Here is a 13,287-nt window from a genome sequence, read left to right on the forward strand (position 1 = left end):
GCTAAGTGTTAATACAAAAGAGTCAAAACGTTTTTAAAAATTAAAAGTTCTAAAGTAGAAAAGTTACAGTAAGCTAAGGTTAATTTATTACCAAAAAAAGAAAAAAAGTTTTATAAATTTAGTGTGGTCTAATTGTACTGTGTTTATAAAGACTACAGCGGTGAAGAGTCATGTCCTAGGCCCTCACATTCACTCACTGACTCACCCAGAGAAACTCAGTCCTGCAAGCTCCATTCACGGTAAGTGCCTTATACAGGTGTACCATTTTTTATCTCTTTAAACATTTTATTGATACATAGTATTTATGGGATACATGTGAGTATTGATTACATGTACAGAATGTGTAATGATCAAGTCAGGGTATTTGGGGTATCCATTATCTTATGAGTATCATCATTTCTATGTGTTGGGAACATTTCAAGTCTTCTAGCTACTTTGAAATATATAATACATGGATGCTAACTACAGTTACCCTACTTGGCTATCTACCATTAGAACTTATATCTTCTATCTAACTGTATATTTGTACCCATTCACCAATCTCTCTTCCTGCCCCTGTCCCACCAACACACCCTTCTCAGCCTCTAGTATTTATCATTCTATTATTAATAATATCTCTACCTCCATGAGATCAGCTTTTTTAGTCTCCATGAGTGAGTAAAAACATATTATATTTATCTTTCTGTGCCTGGCTTATTTCACTTAGCATAGTGGCCTCCAGTTCCATCCTGGTTGCTGAAGATGACATGATTTCATTCTTTTTTTATGGCCAAACAGAATTCCATTGTGTATATATATCACATTTTCTTTATCCACTCATCTACTGAGGGACACTTAGGTTGATTCCATGTATTTTCTATTGTGAATAGTGCCATGATAAACACATGAATTCAGGTAACCCTTTAATATACTGATTTCTTTTCCTTTGAACAGATACCCAGAAGTGGGACTGCTGGATCCTATAAGAGTTCTTTTTTTAGTTTTTTGAGGTATCTCCATACCGATTTCCATAGTAGTTGTACTAATTTACATTGCCAATCACATTGTGTAAGAGCTTCCCATGTTCCACATCCTCACCAACCTATAAGTTTTTTTGTCTTTTTAATAAAAGCCATTCTAACAGAAGTGAGTTAATTTGACTGTGGTTTTAATTTGTATTTCCCTGGTAAGTAGTGATGTGGCTGCATTTTTTCATGTACCTGTTGTCCATATGTCTTCTTTTGAGAAATGTCTATTCATGTCCTTTGCCCACATTACAATGGGAGTATTAATTTTTTAATTGTTGAGTTGTTTTAGTTTACGGTAGATTCTTGATATTAGTCCTTTGTTGGACAAATAGTTTGGACATGTTTTCTCCCATTCAACAGACTGTCTCTTTACTCCGTTGCATTCTAGTCTCAGCAGCTGCAGTCTGCGCTTCTCTCATACTTCAGCCTTAGCAGCGGCACATCATGCCCCACTTGTGCTTCAGCAGCCGCAGGCAGGGGACTCCGGGCACATGGAATACACTTTAGCAGTGGGGCCACTGCTGGTGTTCTGCTGGCTGCCTCACTTTCCTCTCCCTTCCCTGCTTTAGGTGCTTCCTGTCACTTCTCTTGAATCCCGATGCTCTCTCTAGGATGATCTATTTGAAGTGTGACTATCTACTACTCCCTATCTTGCTTCTTTGTTGTAGAGAAGGTGAGTACGAGATGCCTCTAGTCAGCCATCTTGAAGCCCCTCCTCCATTTAAAGTCTTCTATACCATATTTTAACATACCTTTTATATATTCAGATACAGAAATACTTACCATCATTACAATTGCCTCCATTATTCAGTACAGTAACACACCATACAGGTTTGTATGTGGCCTAGAAGCAACAGGTTATTGTCCCATATAGGCTAGGTGCTAGCTGACTAATGTTATTTTAGGAATGAAATACATGGGTTGTCAAAGAGAAACAATAAGAAAGTATGAAATATAGAATAATATTTTCTTATTATCTTTACTAATCTATGTACTTGAGCAACTTGAACAAATTGTAAAATCACAAGATGGTCTTCTAATTCTTAAACCTGTAACTAAGCAAACTCCAAATCTATCAAGAAAAAGAGTAAAAGGCTGAAAGGGAGCATTTCCATGTAACAGCTGTCAAATTTTTCATACCTGTTGTTCATGACTCCTTAGAGGTCATTCATAAACAGGATTGAAAAAACGAGAGAGAGAAAAAGCATGTACTGATAAATTCGAGCTTATAGATTTATAAAAAAATGCTCTATGGCTAAACTCTGGCTAAATATGCTTCAAAACATTAGACAAAGGTAAAATAATACACTAAATTAAATGTATACTTTCATTTATATAAAAACATGCATATAAACCAGTCCAGACAGGAATACACAAAAACAGTACTTACTATGTTCAGATGGTAGAATCACGGCTTATTGCTCCCCTAATTTCCTAAGCTAGCTATAACGGTTACACATCTTTTAATAATTAACAAGTGATTTTTAAATGATGCATGATGTTTTCAATGAACCCTGAAAGGTATTTGATTTACTTCCTAAATAATCCAAAAGTTCACTGATACCACCTTAAGACTTCCTGAAAAAAAAAGTATTCAGTTTCTTTAATGTCATAGGAAGAAAATCTATGTTCAAACTTACTAATTTTACGAGCTCCATACTCTCTTTACGTAGAATTTTAATTTCCCAGATAACATTTGAGTGGTGTGGAAAAACTGAACCCCTGTCATTCCACTTTAGGTATAATGTAGAGGTTGAGAAATCAGCAGACAAATTCAAGATCTCTGGAGTATCTGGAATTAAGGCTTTAAAAAAAGGAAACAAAAGAGAAAACTTAGTAAAATAAGTAATGATTTCTCATACTGTAACTCTGCTAATCAACTACTTATAAACTCTATTTCTTCTTGATCAAAAAATCAACACTCAAGATTTAAAAGGAAACTCTAGAACCTAGTAATCCTGGCTGCAGTAAAAAGGACATGGACTGAGATGCCATATAAGGAAAAGATAAAATGTCATGGACATTTCAAAGAAAGGACTGGATCAAAGAAATGAAGGGTTGGTTCTAATGATAAAGGGAAACAACCAATATTCTCTCAAATTTCTGAAAAAGGGGAACAAATATATTATTTATTTGTAGAGGTAGCTCCCAATACTTAATCAGCCAAATTTAAGGAAATTATTTATTAGCTGGCTGTTTCAAATCCACAGCACATTTTCTAATACAAACAGCAACTAGGTTTCTATAGTACAATAGTGTCATTTAGTCAGGAACCTACAGGTAGGCAACATCAGAGAGAAGAAAACAAGCTTCCACTGTATGGCTGTAGGCTACCCTAAGAAAATGACAAAATATAGAAAGTTTGTTTTGGTAAAGGCTTCTCTCTGTTTTCTCTGCAGCTGTCTCAGGCATCTCCTGGTGTCAGAGTCCCTCACGCTGGGGGATGTCAACCACTTGAGAAATGCTATGGGCATTACTGATTTTAGATACCATTAAATAGTAGCAGGATTGTCTCAGTGACTAAGGCATTGAATTAAGAAGTCAATGGTTACTTGCGGAAGTAGCAGGTTGTAAGATGTAAGAAGTAGCAGGATGTAAGAAGTATGTCAGAAAGGCTCCTTTATCAGTGGTATGCAACACAGACTGAGGGGGATTGAGACAGGTGATAAGGTGACCAATTAGGAGACCACTGGAGCAATCCTGGCTAGAGTAACAAGGATATAAACTAAGATGCCATCTAAGGAAAAGATGTCATGGACATTTCAAAGAACTGACTAGATTAAAGAAAAAAAGGGTTGGTTCTAATGCAAAAGGGAAACAACCAATATTCTCTCAAGTTTCTAGCTCAGAAAGCAGCAAGAGGAGCAAAAGGAATTGGGAGTCACTGTGAAGAGACACAGAAGCCTGGCTGTGGATGAGTAAGTGTCAGGGGAAGAAGACATCACGGAGTCAGAACCGTGGATGTAGACTTAAAAGGAACTCACTGAGTGTAGTGGAAGAAAAGAGCATGAACACACAGATATAAACCAGCCAAAGCTCCTTTTAGGGGCTGCGGATAGACAATTACACCTTCGAGGAACGAAAAACACCAACATGAATCCAGAGAGGGAATCCTAGAAGCAGAAGGAAACCAGAGAAAATCCAGGATCATCAAAATAAAAACAAATAGTTGTTATCTGGGCCAAAAAGAACAGTTTATAGAAGACGACTGTGGAAAAACCATTGGCAAGGCTACTGTTAATATCTGAGAAAGAAGTTTAGGAGAACAGTGGGCTCTGAAGCTGCATTACAAAAGGTAAAGAAAAAAAAAATCCATGCTTGAAGGTTTGGGCATCTCCTAGGGAGAATCCAGGACACTAAAAAAGGTAGCATGAAGAATAATGTATCCTTGAAAATCATTACATCTCCCTAATGACAGATAAATCATGGAAAATTTTGAACCAATGGAAAACAAAGAAGGTATGAGCACGTTCCATTCTATAAAATGTAGGCTTTCTGGTTTGAGAATCAGAGAGACTTGGACTTTCTTCCATGTTCCTTCCTTAAATAACAGTAAAGTAAAGATGAGTTAGAAGAAATTCATAGACTCATCCTTTCTTGCCTCATTTCTATCCTAGAAGCTCAAGGACCAATTACATCTAGTCATGGTAAGCCCAAAACTGCAGGAGAGCGCAGGGCTAGAGTAGTTGAATATGCTAAACAACAAAAAGGGCAGAACAAACGAATACACATTGATCTCGGAACTTAAAAATAGTTCTTAAAAATACATTTAACTAAAATTTGCCCTATACAGTGTTTGATACTGGATTTATGTAAAGTGTTTAGGGCTGTACACGACACAGAACATGTGGATTTACAGTCTAAACTACAGAGCAAAGTCAACAGTTACACCAGTTATACAGCTGTATAAGGACAGTGGAGGATGCTTCATAAAGAGATTATAAGTGGGCAGCTGCTTGTGAAAAAGGAAAAACGCAGACAAACGAGAGGTAAGAAGTTAATTTAGCACCAGGACAGGGAAAGTTCAGGGTGCCAGTGTGACCAGAAAAGAGCAAGAGGCTTCCAAGAACACGGCTCTTCTTTCAAATGATTCAGTATGTCACATGATGTAGTAACTTACAATTTATGAAACATGGGAGTATTGTACTAAGACAATGCTCATCTTTAAAATGGTTCTCTCCCTGAAAAGTCCACATAATTTACATTTTATTTAAATAGCAGTGGGCTACTCTTAAAAACACAAGTCATATCCAACATTTCAAGCTAAAGACAGTAATGACCATAATTACAAATACAAGGATTTTAAACAGCCACTGTTCCCTTTCTTTTCTTTATAGCATATAGGGAAGTTTCCCCTAAGCTCCCATGAACTACCATCTTCATTTTGTGCTAAACAGACATGTGAGGACAATGCTAACTTGCTTTCTAGAAACTCAGGGAAGAAATTTAATGAAAGTCTTTCTTATTTTCTTCTAATGCTAATTCAGCTTTACCCATAAACTACACGCTCTTGCTTCCTTAGGACATCAGGAGGTAAGAGTTTTCCCAGCTTTTTTACAGGACCCACGTTATTTATTCTGCTTCAGAATGACCCAAATTTTCAGGTGATTTTAAGAAATGCAGACATTAAAAATCTTAAGAATTTTTCATGCTTACACAAGGGAAGTACAAACTTTACTCTCTGTGTGTGTGTATATATACACAAAATCTTGTTTGCTTTATGTAATTTCAAAAGCATCTTTAGATCCACAGACACTCAATTTTCATACTTTTATTTAGTAGCAAATTGTCAAGAGACCCAGATTCTCTAAAGGACAGCTATACATGCATGGCAGAGCTTCTCTTGCACACAGTAGGTGCTCAAAGATTTGCTGATGTATCCATCTCCTCTCTTCCTTACACTCACCTAACTTGCTTTTCAATTTTCTTACCCCAATACTGTCATTCTAATCACAATCAGGACCATTATTATTTATAATGCTACCAATACATTACATGATATGTAAAATACAAGGAACTATTAATCGACTGAGTCTCCTAGAGTCTGTCTTGATTTGCCTTTCTGATTCTAATACTGTCATTTTTCAGTAGCTTCCCAGACAAGACTATGCCCTAGAGCGAGGGGCATTTGAGAAATTCTGGAAGGTACGCAGGAGTCAAGGGGGCTAAGGAAAGAGTATGGAACTGAGGGAAGGAGCTTGAATTCTGGGATATTTTGATTGGCCAGAAGAAAGTTTGCTTCCTTCTGATCTTGGCTACCATTTACAATTCATAGGAAGGTTGCTGAGTGAATTAAAAGTATCAGCATAACACATGAAATTCAAAGAACTAGAAAGCACCACAATACTAACAAATGACACTTGAGTTACTTTAAAATCGAGTTTGTTTGCAAATACTTACAAACGTTTTGTTCATTTAGTGTGAATTTACTTGTAGAACTTCCAAAATCATGTAGAGAATTTATTGTTATTTCATAATCACCATGTGAAAGAGCTGGAATTTTAATATTTGTTTTCTCTAGTTGATAACAAGAATGGGACCTGTAATAAGAAGAAATTGAATTTTAATTAGCAAATAAAATTAATAGTATAATTTTCATAAAAATTTGGTTAACACAAAATACAAAGGAAAAAACTTTATGCCCTTTTTGTTGCAAAAACATGATAGGTTGTACTGCATTTTAAGACTGAAAAAACAGATTGGTAGTAATTTTACCAATGCAGGGGTAGGAAAAACAACCACATTGTACCAAAAAGTAGAGTAAGCACAGAGGACTCCATATAGCTGGAGTTTTTGCATGCCTTTCAAAATCCCACCTCAACCTTCCCTTTGTAGGCTGACTTCCACTGCTCACGCTCCACCCCTTCACTGGGGGACCAGCACATCACAGCGCTCCTCATGCTAGGATGATGTTCAATGGATGCTGATGAAGGAAATGAAACTGGCAACTCCCCTGCTCCTCTGCCTTGGCTCACGGTTTATTCTTAACAGAACTTCCTCTTCAGTTCTGTTTCTAAAATACTTCCAGTTCCCCTGGTATCTCTGGGTGCTTAGGACTCTGGACGTGAATGGGTCCAGCTCATCTCCTTCTAAACCTCTCACATGGCAAGGCTTCTTTAGGCATCAGCAATGAACACCTGAATTCTCCAAATCATGCCATCTCATACATTTAAGCCATTGTACGCAAAATTCTTTCAAGGTGGAATGTCCTCCTATTGCTTTTCTGCTGAGAAAACTAAGTGTGCCTACTCCAGAATTATACCTCCTCTGACAGCCTTTCTGGACTTTCATACTCCTAGTGTACACTCCCTTGAACAAAACCCACAGCATTGCTACTATTTGTTTATTGTGACCAGGGGAGCAGGCGACCAGAACTAACTTCCTCTCTGTTTGGCCTGTGGTGGGCATGTGTGCTCTTCAGTAAACTTTTCAGGGTCCCCTTTCTGGACTCACACTAAGACCATCCTTCCCTGCCTCTCTGAAGCAAGGTATAGCCATGTGGCTTTATTTGGTGGGAAAAATCTGAGTGACAGTCTTATCTACCAGATCAAGAAGGAGGCTCTGAAAGCCAGTGCAGACTCTGTCCCCTCTTCTCACCTTGCTATCACACCTCATAACACCTGGTGCCCTACAGGAGAAAAATGAGGCAGAAGTCATGGCAGACTCTGCTGGACACAGAACACAAGCAGGAAATAACCCTCTAGTTTCACAAGCAACAAGAAAGTAAGAACTGAGGGTCATTTCTGCAATTCAACCTAGCTCATTGTGAATTAAAATTACCTGTTTTCAATGCAAACTTCATAATCAGTACCACGGCCTGTTCCAGAGGGTGCTTTCCAATAACAGTCCCACACTTGCAAATTGTTAGTTACACACTTCAAATCATGAGGAGCTCCTGGAGAAGGAGAAACACACATACACACACACAAACACACAGAGAATATGCTGAGTAAGTCAACTGCACTCTAAAAGGTCAAGCATTTTCAGTTGTAAGTACAAGCATGTGTGTCTGTAGAGAGCCCATGTTTTTTCAAAAAGATGATCCTGCAGTCATGGGAGTGGACTGGTTTTCTATTTCTTTTTGCAGCTTTGATTAAAAAAAAAACTAAAGGGTAAACTGATGAAAGTGGGCCAGCTACTAGACCATTTTGGGGTTAGGCTGCTATCAAAAATTCCACTTTCAAGCAACTAAGACAAATCAAGGGAGTGAGTGGCTAGTCATGTAGATTCAATAATGGGACCAAGAGAGGGCGTGAGGCTAGATTCTAGCACCTCTTGAATCTTCAATAGCCCCACTTGAGGAAAAAACAAAGACAAAAAACAAAAACAAATAAGTCTTAAGTAAAAACGATGTGCCTTCCAAGTCTTTAAACAAAACTTTGAAACTCCTAGCCACCACCACTTCACTGCTTGCTACCAGACTGCCCCCTTGGTAGAACTCCCATAACTAATCTTTAGGTTATTATGAAGTATATTAAATTTAAACAGTAATAAACTCATGACTTCATTTGAGAAATGTGTTTTTGGTGTGGGCCTAAACAATTGAAAAGCAACAATTCAAAAGATTACAATCCTACTAGTACTTACATCTATAAAATAACATTGCATCATGGAATATGTAAGCACTATGCAATGAAAAAAGTCACCCCGAAAAAAAATGAGTAAAAAGAAGGGGGGTATAAGAGAGAGGGAAAGAGGGAAGAAAGGAGGGAAAGAAGGGGAAAAGGCAATTACAGAATAAAAAAGGCAGTCCATCTCAGATTCTATAAATGTTTATGAAAAATGTTTTTGTTTTTGTTTTTGTACATGGTTGGTATGATCTTCACTGTAGGAATCAATCATAAAGCTGTTTATATAAGACAGAAAAACGAATATTACATTAAAAGTACTCACATTATAAAGCAGCAATAATCATAATAATAAAGTAATCTAATGAAGGACCTTGGGGAAAAGAGATCTGTTTAAATATGGAAATAATATAAAAACTAAACCAAGGGGCAGGAGGATGATAATTTCTTTATAGAAATAAGCTATAAAATATCTACATAAACATTCTTAATATATTCAAGATGTAACATAATACATTTAAAAGTATTTGGATTTCATTGATATGACATTCTAAAAAGGTAACATTATAGAGACAGAAAACAGTGTCTATGGAGACAAGGCAGCGCTGGCAGGGGAGGGCCCGGGAGGGTTGACTACAGAGGAGCCAGGAAGCTTTTGCAGTGCCGGGGCTGTTCCCTATCTTGATTGTGCTGCTGGTTACATAACTATATTCATTGTCAAAACTCACAGAACTGAATCTTAAAAAGGCAAATTTTATTGAATATAAATTATATCTTATATTTTTATGGTAAAATAATATTTTGGTCTATCATTAAGGATCTTTTTAAAAGAACTAAAAGTACATAGAAAAAAGATGACAAAAAAACGAATTTTAACCAACAAAATCCTAAAGGGGTCAATAAAGCAACAAAATTACTTCATCATGGAAATAAAACTGCAATCTGTTCATTCTCTGGAAGGCTGATGCACTTACCCTTTTTCTGGCTATTTACTTGATTCATTAGATATAGAAGAATAAATGTTGATAAGAGCCACTGGAAATTTGAAGCAGTCCTCATTCTTTTATTGTCCACCATCCAGGATGCTCGTTTCAAACACACGTAAATATCCATCATCTGTGCAATGCAATCAGTCCTAGGTTAGGAGAAGAGTTTCAGATGGTGTTCAGATTGTTCTGAAGGCTCACCTTATACTGTGTACACAAACACTCAAATAGATTCTGACAGATTCTGAAACATTGTGCATTTAGAGACTTTGGGGCTACTTAAACTCAAGTTTCCTTGGCTTGTGGAGACATCAATAATTGGACACAGCTGTTGCTTTAGGTATCTACTAGAAGGCCAATTTTCAAATGATGGGCTTCAAGTTCAAAATTATAACTACAATTATAAAATTACAACAAAATTATAAGCACATGGCTATCAACTCTACTCCAACACTACTAAAATGCAGAAAAGCAGTGCATGAGGCTGAAGTTTTGACAATTTTAAGTGATACCTGGGGATTGATATTTTTATGTATTTTATTAGTATGTTAACTTGTGTTTAGTCATTTACGACAAGTAATATTAGTTTTGTTTCCCATTTACATGGTGATGGAAAGTTTCTATTTCATATAAATTTAATAATTTAAAGAGAAAAAACTAGGGTAACAGTATGGAGATGTTGCACACTGGACATTTAGGGATCTCCCACAGTAATGAAATTCCCATCCACCCTTCATCCTTTCTTCCTAGGGGGACACCACCAGCAAACAAGGTCCTTCCAATACACTGAAAACTCTTGTGTCAGACCTAAAATTGCCTCATTATATTACAACATTGGCACAGGGCACCAAAGATCACAAAACATATAAGCAAAGGCTAAAATATTAAAGAGAAATTTAGGATAACCAAAAGCAAAATAAAAAGTATTTCCAGAGAAAATGAGGATGATATAGGAAACAAGAAAACTTAAAAGAAAAAAAAGAACCTAAGAAAACTCTAAATAGTATCCTCAGAGTAAACATGGCATAACTATAAAAAAACAAGAGGATGCAATAAAAAAGGAATAACAGGAAATAAAAATACCTCTTAGAAGTTAAACATATATTGTCTGATATTAAAAATTAAAATAAGAAAAAGATTGCATAATCTTTCAGAAAAAAATACCAAAAAAAAAAAAAAAAAAAAAGTAGAAGAAAATGTGGGAAAAGAGATGAGAAATGGAGACTCGATAAAGAAAAGGAGATCCAACACTTAAACAACTGGAGTCCATTGAGAGAATTCAAAAAAATATTCTTCTTAGTGAAAGTAGATGGCAAGCTCTCTTCTTGGCTACTGCTAAGTACTGTCAAAAACCCAGGAAATGAATCCCAAATAGCTTAATTATAACCAAAACATGCACAAGGCGTGAGCACACATTTCAAAAGTGTTCTATTATTTTCTGGATGAATGAATAACTTCCTAGTCAATTCCAGAGTCACTGAGTTTACTTCTTAGAATGAAAATGTATTCACAAAATGTCTAAAATGCCAGTTGCCGAATTTATAGAATTACACAACTGTACAAGAATAACTGAGTAATGGAGCCAAACAGGACCCTAAAACTCAAACCCTGACTAAAATAATCATAAACCATATTCACTGACTGGCTAAACATTATCTTGAAATGAAACAGTCCCTCGCTACAAGTTTCGATTATTCTAAAAAGAGACACAGGTCCTACTGCCATGCCAGGAAGAAGGGCAAGAAGGGGTGGAGGGAGGCAGCTGAGGAAGAGCTCTGGACCAGGTGCTTCCAGATTTAGAAGCTAATCTTGGCTCCATTACTAATTAGTGGTATGGCTGAGGGTAAATCACTTAATCCCTCCCTGCCTCAGCCTCAACCATTGCAGCACACAGCCATGCTCTATTCAGGATCCACATAAGAGACTTCCCAAAGTGAAGCTGTAATATTCCATTCCTGCTGGCAGGGAACAGGCATGCAGACAGTAGCGAGCTTGCACAAAGCCTACGCCAGCAACAGCCACGGATCAAAGACTCTGCTGAGGTCAGTGAGCAGGAGGAAGGCAGTGCCCAGGGACAGAAGGATTAAGGGCAGTGTCACCGAAGCCTGCTTAACTTAAGCAGGATAATAAAGAAGACTTCCTGGTGTGATACATTTACACAGAGAATTTTGGGCAATGCAGTATTATGCTTATGACACATCAGACTTCCCTACCAAGCAAAACTTTCAAATGGACTTACTGTGGGCCAGAACAATACATGAACAGAGCCTTCTGAGGTACTTTGAGAAAAAAGGGATGCTTGGGAAGCTTTTCTCTACGCACTCCTGACAGAAATATTGTCAGAATTCACTTTTTTTACCCTGTCAATGCCTTATTCCTTAGAGAAGCACAAATTTTTATAGAATTTCAGGATCTAACTTTCAAAATTAGGATGCGGCAACAGGGTGCCAATGCAAATATGCAGGGGCAAAGCAAGGAACAAATGTTTTCACAGCAGGTGCAAACTGCGGCCCCTCTGCCGAGCATAAAAGTGGCAGCCACCAGCCTCATTTTGCCAAAGATGCTGATTTTTCCAGACAAGGTAGAAATCTGGCATTTTAAATGAAACACCAAAGTTTGTAAATGTAAGAAAATAATGCATAAGTTGTACACATTCTAAAGGCCAAACAAAACATGCTCATGGGCAGTATCCTTCCTGCCCAAGGATGACCAGTTTGTCTCCTATACTAATTATTTTAAAGGATTTAAGAAGTCAATAAACTCTCCTGCTAAAGAAAAGCAATCACGCAGAATAAATTTATAAGATTGTTGAATGGAAAGAAAAATATCTGGTTTTATTTCTTTACACATATGCTGACCTCAATCTTAGACCATCATGAAGCACAGGCAGAACCTGAGCCTGGGGCCCCACATGGCAAAGTTCGGTCCTGTCAACACATGACCCTGAGCTTTTAAAGGCCTTGTTTGTGAAGATGAGTGTTCATACATGTACCTTGACTTGTATTTTTCTCAACCTTGGGAATTCTGGTTCCAATGTACATGAGGTTTAGGGCCTTTCTGCTGAAGAAAATTAGGAAAAGAGTTGAGAAAAGTAAAGCTAAATACCAGAAACTGTAGTCCCAACACATTTTGTTGCCTATTTTGTCTCTGTTCCTGTCCCCCAACCCCTCTCTATATATACATAAATATGGTGGCGGTGGTGGGGACAGGTAGGTAGAGACAGAGGGGGAAATGTGACAGAGAATGAGTCAGCATGTCCTGCTGGCATGAACCTAAGCCTGATGGCACTGAAGCCTCCAGCCTTGGGTGCAGAAGGAGGCCTCAGGCAACACCTGTACAGTCAGGATATAAGGAATTAAGACTGCCTAAAGCATCTTTTATCTCAAGAATCTACCTTTTTGAGATACAATGAGATAACTCCCTTGTCATTAATTCTCAAAAGAAATTAAATGCTAAGCTGGAACACGTGAAGAAGAAAAGAAAAGACCCTGAACTATTGTAAAGGTAAATTAACCTACGAGTGGGTCACCGATCCACAGGAGTGGAGATGTTGGGAGTTGAGCCAAACAAGGGCAATCACACAGGCAGTAAACAGTACCCGCACTGCTCATTTGTATTCTTCCTAGTGTCCCTTTCTTTACTGTTTCCTAGGAGGAAACATCAACATTGTTTAAAAACTTTGACCAGCAACGATTTTCCTTATCCCATTTCCCTCCCACAAGATCT

The 13,287-nt window shown here is 37.5% G+C and overlaps 1 protein-coding gene across 3 annotated transcripts in view; it reads right to left on the reverse strand.

Annotated features, from left to right (window-relative positions):
• Nucleotides 1–13,287, reverse strand: part of LIFR (LIF receptor alpha) — a 121,297-nt gene that overhangs the window by 44,383 nt on the left and 63,627 nt on the right. For all 3 annotated transcript variants that reach the window (XM_025388641.1, XM_025388643.1, XM_025388642.1), the window contains exons 2-5: nt 9,550–9,710; nt 7,788–7,902; nt 6,408–6,547; nt 2,648–2,811 (exon numbers count right to left, since the gene is read on the reverse strand). In XM_025388641.1, the coding sequence (XP_025244426.1) occupies nt 2,648–2,811; nt 6,408–6,547; nt 7,788–7,902; nt 9,550–9,691 (561 nt within the window). In that variant the 5' untranslated portion in view covers nt 9,692–9,710. The remainder of the gene's footprint in view (nt 1–2,647; nt 2,812–6,407; nt 6,548–7,787; nt 7,903–9,549; nt 9,711–13,287) is intronic.

Source organism: Theropithecus gelada, chromosome 6, assembly GCF_003255815.1.
Source record: "Theropithecus gelada isolate Dixy chromosome 6, Tgel_1.0, whole genome shotgun sequence".
NCBI classification, from domain to species: domain Eukaryota; kingdom Metazoa; phylum Chordata; class Mammalia; order Primates; family Cercopithecidae; genus Theropithecus; species Theropithecus gelada.